This window comes from Balaenoptera physalus, assembly GCF_965194825.1.
Source record: "Balaenoptera physalus genome assembly, chromosome: X".
Taxonomy (NCBI): Eukaryota; Metazoa; Chordata; class Mammalia; order Artiodactyla; family Balaenopteridae; genus Balaenoptera; species Balaenoptera physalus.
Window position 1 is genome coordinate 16,691,731 of NC_138903.1, and position 15,331 is coordinate 16,707,061.

The 15,331-nt window shown below is 46.6% G+C and overlaps 1 protein-coding gene across 11 annotated transcripts in view; it reads right to left on the reverse strand.

The window, feature by feature from the left end:
* The window catches only part of PHKA2 (phosphorylase kinase regulatory subunit alpha 2), an 84,826-nt gene that overhangs the window by 21,219 nt on the left and 48,276 nt on the right, over positions 1–15,331 (reverse strand). For all 11 annotated transcript variants that reach the window (XR_014258912.1, XM_082446939.1, XM_082446943.1 and 8 more), the window contains 7 exons: positions 13,506–13,601; positions 9,709–9,816; positions 7,582–7,660; positions 4,132–4,266; positions 3,348–3,457; positions 2,035–2,179; positions 1,692–1,770 (listed from right to left, as the gene is read on the reverse strand). Coding sequence is in view for 10 of the 11 variants with exons in the window: in XM_082446939.1 (XP_082303065.1) it covers positions 1,692–1,770; positions 2,035–2,179; positions 3,348–3,457; positions 4,132–4,266; positions 7,582–7,660; positions 9,709–9,816; positions 13,506–13,601 (752 nt within the window). In the remaining variant the exon portion in view is untranslated. The remainder of the gene's footprint in view (positions 1–1,691; positions 1,771–2,034; positions 2,180–3,347; positions 3,458–4,131; positions 4,267–7,581; positions 7,661–9,708; positions 9,817–13,505; positions 13,602–15,331) is intronic.

The window sequence follows — 15,331 nt, forward strand, 5'->3', positions numbered from 1 at the left end:
TGTAAGCCCCCATCCAGCTCGGTATGGTGGTTAGAGCCCCGTTTCTGGACTCACACAGAGCTTCTGCACCTACTCATCTTGTGCCCCTGGCTCTCTGAGCCTACAGATCCTTGCCCATAAAATAGGAATACAGCCTGCACGACAAAGTGAAGACAACATGAGACAACAGGTGCAAAGCCACAAAGGACACACTGCAAGGGCTCAATTAACTGCACACGGTATCCTTTTGACAATGATTAGATTTCAGTTAAAGAATTCATTTTAGAAAACAGTTAATTATGGGCGTATGGTATTGTCTCTCGGTTATGATGCCATATGCCAGGTGGTAACCTATCCAAGCTGGATATGAAATGTACGAAAGCAGATGCCAACTGCAGTTATGGCACCAGCCCTGGGAGCTAGATAGCAGAATGCTGGGGATGGCCTCGCTGACACTCATGAGAGAGGCCAGGAGAAGCTTGGAGCGAGGGCCACTTCGAGTCTACAGCAAAACCTGCAGCGAGCTTGGTGAGCAGAGGTGCCAAACCCAGTGCTTAGAAATCCAGTGACTCAACCCTGAGGACATCAGCCTAATTGAAATAAGCCAGTCACAAAAAAAACAAATACTGGATAAGTCCACTTAGATGAGACACCTAGAGACAGAAAGTAGACCGTAGTTGCCAGGGGCAGTGGCGGCGGGGTGGGGGGGGGTGTTTCAGTTTTACAAGATGAAAAGAGTTCTAGAGATTGGTTGCAAACTATATGAATATACTTAACGCAACTGAACTGTACACTTTAAAATGGTTAAGATGGCAATTTTTACGTGTATAATTTTAAAAAATTACTGTGGCAGCAGGGTCCCTGGTGTGGGAGGATGTGAGAAGAAGGGCTGACTTCAACTCCCAAACACTTTTAGCAACTGGCACTCCATCAGGGACCAAATGGCAGCCTCCCCAAGCTCCGGAAAGGCCACACATTACTCGGGCCGGCTGCATGGTGAGGTTATCCTGGGGCCCTTCTGGCATATTCCAGGAGATTCACAGAGATCAGGGCATAGATGCTACTGAAAAATCCTCTGCCTTGTGACAGTCATGGGGTACAAAAACGAAAGGGGTTTCCATGGGAGGTGAGCCCCCTATCCCTCAAGGTGCTTCACTGTGATAGCTGGGAGCACCGGCTGGACTGTGGGCCTGCAAACCGGAATGGGCGTCGTTCCACGGAGGATGAGGGGACAGTGGTCTAGGGAGGCCCATTCAGGTGCTCTGCTCTGAGGGCCACGAAGGAATTTGTAAAGTTCTGTGAATTATTCTTAAGGTGTTAGCACACTCAAGTCAATTCAAGGAGTGATTTGATTATTGAGCACCTGCCAGATGCTAGGCACTGGGTGTTTTCTAGCACGCCTTTTAGTAGAAACAGACACAGCATTCCATACATGCATTCCCAGAGTGCCACTTCGGAGAGACTTGATATGTTCACCTCTCTATGCCCCAGGCCTCCTGGCGCCCATAAAAGCTTCACAAACACCCACCAACTGATGCTTAGAGATGATTCCAGTTTCACATGGGTGACTGGATTAGATGTTTTAACTCCCTTTTTACTCTAAAGCTCCACGCTTCTATGTTCGGCAAGTGATACGAAAAATGGGAGAAGGGCAGCAAAAGACTTTAAGAAAGGTCAATGTTACTTTTGCTTTTTAAAAAATCACAAATTACCTAGCTCCTCCAAAATATCCATCCTCTAGTTTTCGAATTGTAGAAAGAACAGCAGAATGAATATCTGAGCCATCGTTTGCTAAAAAAAAAAAAAAAAAAAAAAAAAAGATCAATTAGTTTAGTTAATCTGGGAATACTTTGTTTGGGTATGCACTGAAATGTGTTCATCAACAAAATCTAATTAAAATATGTATGGCACAGAAGATTCCTGACCTAAGAAACCTAACTGCTAAGAACCCCCTTCAGTACTTAGCTCTGTCCATGGGACTCATTTTAAACATTTTGAAAAGGGCCCAAACCACCAGTGGGCCAGGAGTCAAGCAGATCAAGTTCACGGCGTTACTGAGCATGGTGTGGGTGACGGGGAAGGTGAGCGTGGGTCTGCCCGTCATCCGCCAGCAGGTGCACAGGTGGGCTAGCTCGATCCTCAGCATCTCCACCATCATCTCATTGTCCAGGGCCAGGTAGAAGTGATGCTGGTCAGTGAACTGCAAGTCAGAACAGGCCAGGTTCAAGGCTGTCCTTCATTTCCCTCCACATAACCCCCGCTGTCATTCACGGCAGCACTAATCCTTGCATTTTGTTTCCAGAGAAGAGGCTCAACCCTGGCTGTAATCCACCCCCATAATGGGGCTCTCCTCGCGATCAGACAAATCGATCTGTCGCCTGCCCAGGAGCCAGGGCTACGTTAGTGCTAGCACAGAAGGGAAAGTTGCACAACTAGATCTATTTACAGCTCCTTGGATGGGGATTTAAGGACCTGGCCCAACACCGCTGTCCCTGAAAGTAAATCAATAACTCCTTAATTCCTACACTGTCCAGGGCTGTTGGGCTCGGCGATGTTTTCCTGGTGGGGCCACTGAGAGCAGGTGAGACGTGGAGACTGTGTTTACCTGATTCATGGCCTGGTTAATGTGAACTAGAGGCACTGTTGCCTGATGTTGATGAAAATCATTGCTGTCCTGGCCTCTGGACCAGTGCACACTCAGCTCTGGTCTAAAATCTGTTACGAAGGGAAATAACTCACAAGATTTAAGCAAGCAGCACAGGCTGGGTGAAAAAGAGCAACTTGAGGCTACTGACCCATGACCCTAGGGCCCAACTATGTCCCCAGGTAGTTGGGGGGCTATGCCCCATGTTGACAAAGTGATCCCTCAGTTGGCCTTTCTAGCTGCCCAAATGGATGAAAAACGCTTCGTTTGCATTCCACAGGACTAGTTTCCTTTGGAAACAAAAACTCTGAAGAAAAGTTCCATAATCAGTATATTCAGGATCCCGTCAAGGGGGTTGGGACCTGAAAAATCAGACTTCCCATGTGGGATTCTGCTGATAGAGGACCTGCTGACAGCCTAAGCAAGGGTTAAGGACTATTGCAATTAGGGCACAAGGGCTGCGAGTCAAGTGGCATGTCACTAGCGGATTTGTAAAGTGGTATGAATTTCATACTGGAATTGATGAGACGCTCGATTCGATTCAAGCCGCATTTATTGAGCACCCACCACGAGTAAAGAATTGTATTAGGTACTGGGTGTCATCTTATGTCTCTGTTTGAACACATGCATGCACATTCTGCCACATTCAAAGTACCTCCCCAGACAGAAAAGACAGCTTAATAAACAGATGCTTGTTGGTTTGTTACTGGCCTGCTCTCCTCACCTGGGGTGTGAAAGTAAAGATTTGGTTCCTAATCACATATAGTTTAGATGTTCCAAGGACACCAATGTGCCGATATGGTCGCCCACTCAATTTCATATTCTTATTCCGTCCTATTTAGAAAATAAAAGAGAAATTCGAGCTAGAGCAAATACAGTGACATCTAATCCAAGTGATTCTGGCTAAGACTTATTTATATGTTAAACAACTCACTTTGGGGTTTGGTTTTTCTAATACTGTTATCCTTCTTTGGGACAAGGATGAATTAAAAACAAATCCCATCCCCCTTCTTTTCATGCATATAGAAGAACAGCACCCAGTGCAACATCTATATGGAATAAAATTATTAAAAGGACTTTATTAATGTTCACTTTTTATTTATTTAGTATTGAACCATGATCCTAAACAAAGTCAGATTTTAGAAAAAGTAAAGAGAACCCATCTCCCATTTTAATGGGTAAATAAGCATTTTCTTAGACCACAGATAAAATTTAGAAACATTATGAAGACACAAATGACTGTTCCAATTGTGAATTTTCAAAGGTGGCTCCTTATTTTACAACAGATCTGATGAATCACACGGCCACCTGTGGTGACATCTCCTGAACAGGCATGAGAGGAATGTGCTTGGTGGCCATTCCTCTTCACGTGGAAGCTGTCAAACCACCTACTTTAGTGCTTTGCCCAATTCCTTTGAATTTACACATATCACAGTCTCCCCCAGACCCAAAACCTAGAACCGAGATGCCCCCTCGCCAAAAATGCCCTGCTATTTCCCCAAACCTACCAAGCTTGGCATATATGTGACTAAGAATCCGGCCTGGCTGGACTCGGATTGGATGAATGTCGGCAATACTCTGGATGCTCACCCCATGTTTCCTCAGCAGCTCCTTAATGTGGTTGTTCTCCGCCAGAACAGTCACTGTGAACAAGAACATAGCATCTGCATTAGACGGTGGCCCTCGTCCCCTCACACGGATGAGTGCTGTTGTCTACTCTCCTCTCTGGCCTGTGACAGCATGCTCTCCACGTGCTGGGTGGTTTTGAAAGGGAGAGGCGCTTGTCCTGTCGCTCTTCCGGGTTCTCTCTGGCCTTGCCTCCCCTCAACACCCACAGTGCATATTTATCAAGTGCCCTCAATGTGCAAGACAGTCTGGGACTTCTAGAAATGGTCTTCAACAGGTCCCAAGCTGAATTACCCATCTCAAATGATGTCTTGCCTCCCTGTGGGTCTGCATTTATTCGAAACCTGTCTTGTGTTCTTTTCACATGGGGTCAGGAGTGGAAACAGCTTTGCAAAGGGGATACCAGAAGAAGTCTGTGCCTCTGCTCTCAAAAACAGAAGAGCAATATAGTGGTGTGTGCAGCAGGGGATGCTCTGACCGAGGGGGAGGGAGGGGGAGGGGGGAGGAGGTTTTATGCTCTGGAGAGAAGGAAAAGTGGGCCTACCAGTGGGCTGGTGGTAGTGGGGCAGCCTGGCCCACTGGGAAACACAGCACAGGGCCCCCCGCTAGTAGGGAAGAGCCACCCCAGAGCTGGGCCATGCACCCAGTGGGCCGGCCTGGGCCCCAACTCCAGTGAGTGAGGCTGGGCATCTGGCTCTCTAGCAGGCAGGGCTCTGGGATGCCTGGGATGTGGGGGCCGGAGGCGGGCTCAGACCCCCCATACCTGCTGTACCAGTACTGCTGGCTTTTTTAAAGATTTATTTTTTTTTATTGATTAATTGATTGATTGATTGATTGCTATGTTGGGTCTTCGTTTCTGTGCTAGGGCTTTCTCTAGTTGTGGCAAGCGGGGGCCACTCTTCATCACGGTGCGCGGGCCTCTCACTATCGCGGCCTCTCTTGTTGCGGAGCACAGGCTCCAGACGCGCAGGCTCAGTAATTGCGGCTCACGGGCCTAGCTGCTCTGCGGCATGTGGGATTTTCCCAGACCAGGGCTCGAACCCGTGTCCCCTGCATTAGCAGGCAGATTCTCAACCACTGCGCCACCAGGGAAGCCCCAGTACTGCTGGCTTTTAAGAGAAGGGACAGTGCTTTGGCAAAAGGAAGGAGTCCTGGGGAGGGAACTGGAGAAAGGGAGTTCTGGCCACAGAGAGAGTGGCCAGTGCTGTGTCCACCTGCAGCTGAGCCTGCCAGGAACTGGAGGGGCTCGGGGCGGTGCTCAGGCCAGAGGAAAGACTTGGTTACTGTTAAGGTAGCTCCCTGAGCCCAACCACTGTACCCTCAGGCTGGTGGCACGTGAACGTATGATACATATAAATGCCACTGAGACCTGAATGTCACCTCCTTATATTTACATAGCACATGATGCTTTTTCAAAGTATTTTAATATCCATGATCTCATCCGAGCTTCACAGCAAGGCTCTGAGGGGAAGCCTTGCTGCCCAGCTGGCCAGCTGTAGCTGAGCAGGGACGTCAGCCATGCAGGACTGGGCGAGCAGCTTCCCCTAACATCCGTCTCTTCAGAAGCTTACAACACCGTGCAGAGATCGCCACGTATCAGAGCCACAAGGCGGTCACTCTGTACAAGTGACTCTTTCAGAGGAGTGGCTTGACCAAGACCTGTAAGCCTGGTGATCTGAGAGAGCTGCACGCAGAGGAGTTTCTGAAACTGCACTTCTCCTTCCTCCAGACCACAGCCTCTGATATTTTCTACTCTGTTTTCTTCTATTGCATTAAAAAAAAAAAAATGGTGCTCAGGATCCATCAATGCACCCCAGCCTGCAATTGGAAGAGTGGCCTTGTGGACTTAAGGGATCACTTAGCAGCATGTGCTCTGGTGACGGGCAGAGACTGTGGGGTCAGGCTGCATCAGGCCACCTGGATGTCAGAGCTGGGTTTGCACCTCCAGCTGTCAGCCGCGGGTCCCTGAGTGAGTTAACCCCTCAGCCTCATGTGTAAGAGGGGGATGATAATCATGATCGTCACACTTTCTACCTGATTGGAATGTTGTGATGGTTGGGTGCATCTCTTGGTGGGCCTGGGGCACAGTATCGACTGGGTGATGACCTGCGCGACCTCTGCTGTATCACGGACAGGCGCAGCCAAATGCGTCCGTGGCCACAGAGAGGGTTGCCCTTCATTTGCTCAATAATTGTTTTTAATGTATTTGAGTGCGTGTGTATCAATCAACATAGAAGCTACAAAAATGATAAGGCCCTTGTCCTTAAGAAATGTACAGTGTCCTGTAGAGGACACAAGGCGTAGGCACGACACGCTATGATACTAGCTGGTATATAAGTCACTCTATGAGGTTTGTGAGCTCCTGGGGAGTCCCTCCTAGGAGGGGAAGTAGGGAGAGGAATCGGCCAGCAGGGAGCATTCTAGGCCTGGCCCTGCACTGAGGGCTTTCCCTGTGGATCTCAATTCCTCTCAAGACCACCCTGTGAGACAGCACCGGTCATGAGAGCCCGAGGCACACAGAGGTGAAGTCACATGGCTAGTCAGAGCCAGTGTCGCAGCAGTAGCCCAGGCTGGCCTTGCACTTCTGCGAAAGAGTTGCCATCTGGAGAGGAGGGGAGATGGGTGGAGGGAGGTGAAAACATGGGCCTGCAGCTCTGGAAAGACGTCAGACCTCCAAGGGAGGAACGAGTGAACCCTCATTTGGGTTTTGAGTTTTCAACAAGGTCACGTTCTACTTTTTAAAGAATAGCAGTTATGAAAAATGATGCTCAATGAATCACTTGTGCCCCAGTTGCAATCAAGGTTTAGATTCAAGAAAACAATTGCTTTGTAGAAAGTAACTTTGTGATCGGGAGCAGCTGAGTTACAGAACATATTTCACAGAACGAATATATGCTAAAATATATACATATGCAGATTTTAAAAAATTAAATAGGAACACTTTGCTTTAAAAATAACATTGGTGGGGCTTCCCTGGTGGCGCAGTGGTTGAGAATCTGCCTGCCAATGCAGGGGACACGGGTTCGAGTCCTGGTCTGGGAAGATCCCACATGCCGCGGAGCAACTGGGCCCGTGAGCCACGATTACTGAGCCTGCGCGTCTGGAGCCTGTGCTCCGCAACAAGCAAGGCCGCGACAGTGAGAGGCCCGCGCACCGCGATGAAGAGTGGTCCCCACTTGCCGCAGCTAGAGAAAGCCCTCGCACAGAAACGAAGACCCAACACTGCCAAAAGTAAATAAATAAATACATTTAAAAAAATAAAAAAAATAAAAAAAATAAAAATAACATTGGTTTTACAAAGTTAAATATGAATAGTAAACATGCTCACAAACCTTGTACTACGACATCAGGTTTGACGGAAGTGGAAAATCTTCTATTTAAGGGATCAATTTCACCAGTGGCAAGGAATCCCTAGGAAAAGAGGAGCATTAACACTATGAAATACTGATTAACTGAAATTTCACCTTAAACCTAAGTTTGAAAATAAAATATTTGGGGGCTCAAGATCTTCAGTGTTTTATTCCTTTATAATTTTTCAAGGGAATTGCTTATTTTCTCTGAACTACAGTATACCATTTAGATGGCACTGATAAATGTATTGCGTTTTTGGCACCCAGCTCTCCAGGGCTAGTCAGAGACGCCCAACTTGTGTGAGTGAAAAGAACAAGGGTAACTCATGCTTCCTGAGCCCTTACCCCGCGCCAGGTACTGTGCTGAGCCCTGTACATGCATCGTCACACAGGCCTCCTAACAGGGAGGCACTACCATTCGCACCATCTTACAGGTGGGGAAACCGAGGCAATGTCCTTAGGGTAAGGACTTGGCCCAGAGCTGACTGTCCTGAAACACAAAACTCCCCTCCCTGCTTGCAGAGTGCTCTTTGAATGTGGATCTCCTCATATTTTCTATAAATGATGGGAACCTTAAGAGAATGGATCAAGGTGTTCTGCGAGTTCTGAGGAGAAGCTGGACCTAATGCTGGGCCTAGATGAGGGCCTTTACATTGAGAGGAGGAAACAGAAGCAAGTTTGTTTCCCATCTCACTGATACAGAAATCAGAGCTGCACCATATTGCAGAGATGATAAAGCCCAAGCTCTTTACTTTAAAGATGAGGAAACGTAAAAAAAAAAAAAATCTGTATTTAAATAAAGCTGTACAAGATTAAAAAAATAATAATAAAGATGAGGAAACCGAGGCCCAGGGAGATTAAGAGACCTGCCCGAGGTTAAAGAGCTAGTCAGAGGCAGGGTTGGCTTTCCAAAGGAGATATATGTGCTTCCCTACTCTTAAAGACAAAAGTATAAGACACAGTCTCCACCCCCAAGAACATGTCCATGCAACTGCAGAGACAATCATATCCATGAAGCAACTACTCCATCTCAGCACCTAAGGGCCACTTGCACTGTGATACCTTCACTTGGGTCTTCTTTCACCCACCAGGAACTCCAGTGACATCCAACCCATTGCTCCCCACCACCCCCCGCTCTCCACCCCCCCCGCCCCCCCCACCCCTCCCCAGGGATCCAAAGCACTCAGCTGGGCAGGATCCTCCCAGGAAAGATGAGCCATCTGACAAAAATCACTCACACTTAGGACTGGGGAGGGGATTCATTTTTAGCTGGCACAAAAGCATTTGTATTTTAAAAACTTAAACCTGGGGGCAAGAAAATGCTCAACAAGAAGGAATGAGTCAGAGGCAGCAGACCTTCTGTGTGGCGGTGTTACTGGCTGAGGGAGGGAGCAGCCGACACAAAATCCACTACAGAAGAACCAGCCCGCTGCCCCTTCCTGCAGAGAGCACTGGAGCGTCGGAGTCCTCCTGCTTCCTGCACCTAAGACCGTGTGGAGCAGTTCCCCAAACCCTGCATCTTTCATACATGTGCTGATCCTGGCTGAGAAGCTTCCGGCCCTCCTACCGACCATCAACTCAACCAGGTTCTAGCCACAGACCAGGAATGCTGGTGGGAAGGGGCGCTGGGGGAGGGACAGAGAGTGCTTGGCTTGCAGCTAAGCCCCAAACGGTTTACTATAAATACGGACACAAGCCTAGGTCTCAAGCCTCAGAGTCAACCCCAACCAGCTGACTTGAAAGCCATGAAGATGCCAAAGACGGGGGACGTCCCTGGCGGTCCAGTGGTTGGGACGTCACCTTCCAGTGCAGGGGGTGTGCGTTCCATCCCTGGTCGGGGAGCTAAGATCCCACATGCCTCACGGCCAAAAAACCAAAACATAAAACAGAAGCAATATTGTAACAAATTCAATAAAGACTTTAAAAATGGTCCACATCAAAAAAAAAAAAATCTTAAAAAAAAAATTTAAAAAGAATGTAATCTTAAAAAAAAAAAAGATGCCAAAGATATTCATAGCCACACTGAGCAGAGAGCCCCTGTGTTCTTCCAGGGTCCCCTGAACTTCCAATCACAAGGTTTCCAGTCTGTGAAGCCCCCAAGTCCCTTACCTCTGCCAACAGGGAGCTGAGAATGTACAAGGACTGACCCCACAGATGGGGCACCTTCCCCAGAGGAACTCTGTCCACCGTGTGAGGATTCTTATACTCTTCATCTACCTGACAAAGAGAGGAAAACCCAAAGTCAGAATGTCAGAGGAGAAAATGGCCAACGTCACTACATGGGGAGCGCACGGAGGATTTACAAAATGCCACTCATTTGATCCTCCAAACCAATTCTATGCGAGAGCTGGGATAAGGAGGCCATGGAGGTTGAGGCCCTTGCGCGGGGGGCCACGTGGCTAAAAGCAGCAGAGGTGGAACTCAAACCCAGGCCTGGTCCCAGCCAGTGCTCTTCCCGCAAGCACACTGATGGCAAAAGGCAGAGAGATAGGCACTGGAAGCCAGGCCTGCTGTCTTTGAGCACAGCTCTGGGCAACAAGAAATGTCACAGCTCATACTTATATTTGGCTGCATTATGGGTACAATGATCTAAAACATCAGCCAATAGCCACGGCAGTGTAGTTCTGGATGCTGAGTCAGGTTTCTATCTTGCTCTCCTCAGGGGTTCATAAACTCAGTGTGCAGATGCAAGAAAATTACCAGAAGGTGGCGCTATTGATTGAGGAAAAACAATTGTACTATTAGATCACTAATTTTCCATCAGGGACTCAAAAAGCTGAATCCATTGGGGGTTTTGACTCATCAAAATAAGCTACAGTTCTCTTTCTGATGGACAGTGCTGGCTACGTGTTGTAAAAGTTAGTCTGCAAATTTCTCTGTTGTAAACTCCATGCTGACCTTTGGGTTTTGGGTCATTACAACATTCGTTGGTTGGGGGTAATGTTAGTGACCACTTCCTTCTCCAGAAAACATAAGCCAATTGAAGGAAATAGGAAACACATCTTTCTCCAAAGGGGAAAATCACATCATGAGGCGAGTCATTCTCTGCTTGTGAATTAATCAGTGATGTTGTTAATATATGCAGTAAATTTTTTAAAATTTTCTGTAGTAAACTAAGAAAAACTTAAGCTCATAAACGGAACAGAATTAAATGTTACCAGTAATAAAATAATCAAATAGGATAATACGTGGAGGGAGATTCTCTAAAACATCATTGTGGTTATATTTGGGAAGTAAGATTCGGGAGAAATATTTTCTTTCTATAGAATCTTGTATGTTTTGCAGTATGCAGAATTACTTTTACAATCAGACTGTACATTAAAACTTTTTGAAATGTAAGTAGTGTTAAGAAAGATTACATAGATCTGGAATGGGAAATAGTCGATGCAAAGAACAGAAGGTAGACAAGGTATCTGGGTCAAAAAACAGCTTCGCTCTGCCCTCCTCCCACCCATTGCTGGCTCCTGCCTCCCCGTGGAGGTATGTGTCTCCCCCTCTCCACCTCAGTCCTTCCAACCTGCTTGCAGGTCCTCTAATGCACCAAGCCTTTGCCGCCGGCAGTCCTCTGTCTGCCCTCCATCCCATGGATTCGCTCCTCCGACCCCCCTAGCCTGCAAGTTCGCAGAGGCAGAGCCGGCGTCGTGACCCCTCTGTGCCCCAGTACCTAGCCTGCTGCCCAGCCCGGAGCAGCTGCTCCAAGCAAGTCTGCTGGGTATGCTTGCGTTAGTCTCGAGCTGTCCAATGGAGGCCCCGTGGGTGGTGGCGCCTTGCAAAAGCCTGTCCAGCAGAGGAAGTGAGTGACGCTGAAACTCAGGCTGGATGGCGCCTTGGCCCAGGGCTGTGGCCACTCCAAAGGTGAGGCTCTTTTTCTAATTTGCACAAAGGTGCCATATGGGTCGGGGTAGCCCTGTCTGTAGTGGTCTCAACATGTTACTGATGTGATGGGTGAACCTTCCCAGCTATCAGCCGGAACCAGCACAGATACAAACTGTGCTCAAAATAAAAGAACGTTCAAAATCGGTGCCTAGCTGATGTGTAAACACACTGGATAAAGGAGGATACTGAAATGACAAGTACAAGCACAAAGGTCAGTGTAGAGATCAGAAGAGAAAAGTTGCAGAGTAACCTTTTCCAACATGTAGCCAGAACTGTTCACCAGAAAGAAAAGGAGAGCTTATAACACCTAGCAGTTACTACAGTCAGGAAATGTGCCTTTTAGTAGAACATGGATAGATGGTTATTCTCTATCATAAAATAGGTAAAATACCCCTGAAGCTATTTATTTTCCCTTGCTATGCTTCCATGTTCCAAATTACCTCCCATTACTAATTTTGTTTTGTCAAGTGCCTCAATACTGGAAAAGGAGCAACCTGAACACGCAGTTGCTAGGAAGTAACTACCCAGCCCCCACTGTCAGGCCCCCCCCCACCAACACATACACATCACACATAGTAAAATCAATACGTCTGCAGGAAATCTAGGTTTCTAACAGTTAGAAAGAAAACAGCCCCTGCAGGCTCCATGGCCTGATCTGTACAGTGAGGGACTCTCCATTCCCTGGAAATGCACCACCCATTAGGAGGCAGCGTGGCGTTGTGAGGAGGCCCTGAACCTGGGGTCTGGTTCCAGGCACAGCCCAGTGCTGTCTGAGCTCTGCCTCTCTGAACTGAGGCAGATAATTTCAAAGGCCTTTGCCAGTCCCCTGACCATGTGCTCGTAGCCTGATTCAACCACAAACCCGTAGACCTAAGCTGCTGTGTGACAGCAGGGTTACGCTCTAGTGCAGGCCCTGTCAACCGGGGGAAGGACACTGCTCTCTGAAATCTCTTCCTCCCCAAAATGCAATAATGAAGCTTTGAAGCAACAGGAACATTCAAAAGAGAAATAGCCTTGAATCGAGAATTCTTTTCTGCTAAACATGAGATATGTATGGGGAAATCTTCCCATTAAGATATATAGGTCCATCATGACCCAAGTTAGGAAAGTGGATAGAACAAAACTATCTTTGGGCATCTTCTTGGAACTGGCCAGTTTCCCTCTTCATGATACAGAATGGCTTCTAAGTGATTACTCAAGCTCTAGCTCAGAACTGCTTGACTCAAAGGAAGAGATTCTCAGCTACCCTATACAGGCAGACCTCGGTTCCAGACCACTGCAATAAAATGAATATAAAGGGAGTCACACAAACTTTTTGGTTTCCCATTGCATATAAAAGTTATGTTCACACTATACTGTAATCTATTAAGTGTGAAATAGCATTATGTCTAAAAGAAATGTACGTATCTTAAACATATTTTATTGCTAAAAAATACTAACCATCATCTGAACCTTCATCAAGTTCAGCAGTAGTTACATTAAAGATTACCGATCACACGTCACCATAACAAATATAGTAATAATGAAAAAGTTTGAAACGTTGTAAGAATTACCAAAATGTGACAGAGACACGAAGTGAGCAAATGCTATTGGAAGAACTCAATTAAGGGTTGCCACAAACTTCAATTTGTTTAAAAAAAAAAACGCAGTTATCTGCGAAGTTGCAGTAAAGCGAGGTATGCCTAACATCTCTCCCCCTCTCCCAGGGAGATTCTGTCTGGTTTCTTCTTCCGTGGAAATGTGTGAGAACATGGTGCCTAACAGTGTTTTGTGCTTTTTAGGGCCTGTGTGGCCTTGGGCTCAGAGAAGGACAGGTATCCTCTGAAGGTCCTCAACTAACGCCTCCCTTGGGCACCAGCCAGGTCAAGCATGGCTCCAAAGCCGTAACTCCTGTGATAAACAGGAACACTACTGAAGGCTTTAGAAACCACTTCTCCTGGAGAAAAAGTATTAGGTCTGAAGGGGGAATGAAAAATACCAAAAGGTCAAGCACCATCTCACTTTGTACTAGATAAGCAGCACCTGGTTACCTTGTTAGGCGGGATGGCGTAGAGCTCAGGCACCAGGTGGATCCCGTTCTTGCCTCTGATTAATATTCCCTCCAGGGCCTCTCGGTATTCTTGGACCTGGAAAATAGCCCCATGCCCCACGGTAGGAAACAGCAGTGCAACACAGAAAAACAGCTCTTGGCAACAAACAGATCAGAAGTAGGACACAAGGCTAAGAAATGCACAAATACCTTCAGCTCAAGGGCTGCAGGAGGAACCTGGACTCTGGCTGAGAGCAAATGTTAGGAGGAGCTAAATGCGACTGGCCTTTTATGTGTTGTCTTTAATTCGTGATTTAAATACTTCACTCTTAACTTCTCACATATTTAAATTTTGTCTCACCAGCTAGACTATAAGCTTTATGGAGTGGAGGCCAGATCTTAAGCAGTGCATCCCATTTCCACCTGCTGGTAGTTTTCCACTGAAGAAGCCCTTGTTCAAACATTTATTGCTCACAAAGTATTTGCTGAACGAATAAGATGTGAAGAAAAGTGTAGGTCCTATGATCCATGTACCCCAATTTTTAGGACGTGCTACTCAGTAAAAGCTGTTGATGTAAACATTTCTATTAAATTAAAAAGGCAGTGATAAAAACCTATACATTAAAAGGGAAATGGAGAGAAAAAAACCCTTAACAGCCACCCAGCTATCTGACACATTTCATCTTTGGAGAGCCCAGTCAAATGCCTTCCAGATCTCATTTTCTTTTCGTTTGAAATTTATGGACAGCAAAGCACGACAGGGTGCATCACTTTAAAATGTGACTGGGCAGCAAGTGGAAGAGGCAGCACAGGGGGCTAAGAGAAGTAAATTCTGTGAGACCTACAAAATAAGGTACTAAACAGGCTTTTCTGTCTCCTTAGCTTTTTTTTGCTGTTGTTGTTTCTGATAATTGTCAAGCTTGTTCATAATCGAAATTCCAACTCAATCTTTTTGAGATCTTTCAGTCTTGGGATAAAAAGACAGAAAACGTAAGAACCGAGATAATCACTAAAGCATAAGAGTGAGAATCAACAAAGGGGGAACATTAATATTTGAAGTTTACTGCCGCTTCTGAAACACCTCTGCATTCCTCAATAGAGGCAGCTTTCAAAAACTAAAACGAATCTTAGATTGCATATCCTACCCCAGAACATGTGATCTGAACAATTAAAAAAACACCCAAGTGTTTGAGTTTGTCAGTCCCATAAACTTCATGAGGACAGGTCTGTTCTGCTCACCAAAGTATGCACGGCAGCAAATGCTAAAGAAATCTGTCTTGAACATATGAATGCTGCATTAACAAATATTCACTGAGTACTTACTATGTACTAGGCATGGGGCATACACCAGTGAACTGGATAGAGACCATCTCTACCAGGGTCCATTGACAACTAAGTGGGACATAGAGTTACAGGTGCCAAGCTGTTATAAGAACCGTGGGGCATATAAAAGGGGCACCTGACCCAGCTTTTAGGCTTTCTGAAAGGAGACACTTAAAACGAATCACGTGAAGTAGGGAGGGGAAGTTGGGGGTTGAAAGCATATCCTGGGCATTTGAGAGGAGGGGAGAGACAGCATGGCCTGCTCAAAGGACTGAAAAAGTTTCCATGTGCTTGGATTACAGAACTCAAGAAAGGAAATAAGTAACAAAAAATTGGGGGTACCCTGGTGAAAACGAGGGCCAGATCTTACGGGATCCTACAAAACATGTGAAGAGCTTGTACCTCATCCCAAAAGCAGTCAGGAAGCCATTCAAAGCTTTTAAGCGAAGCAGTAGCATAATCTCTTTCTTAATAAGATCTCTCTGGCAATGGTGTGGAGAAACA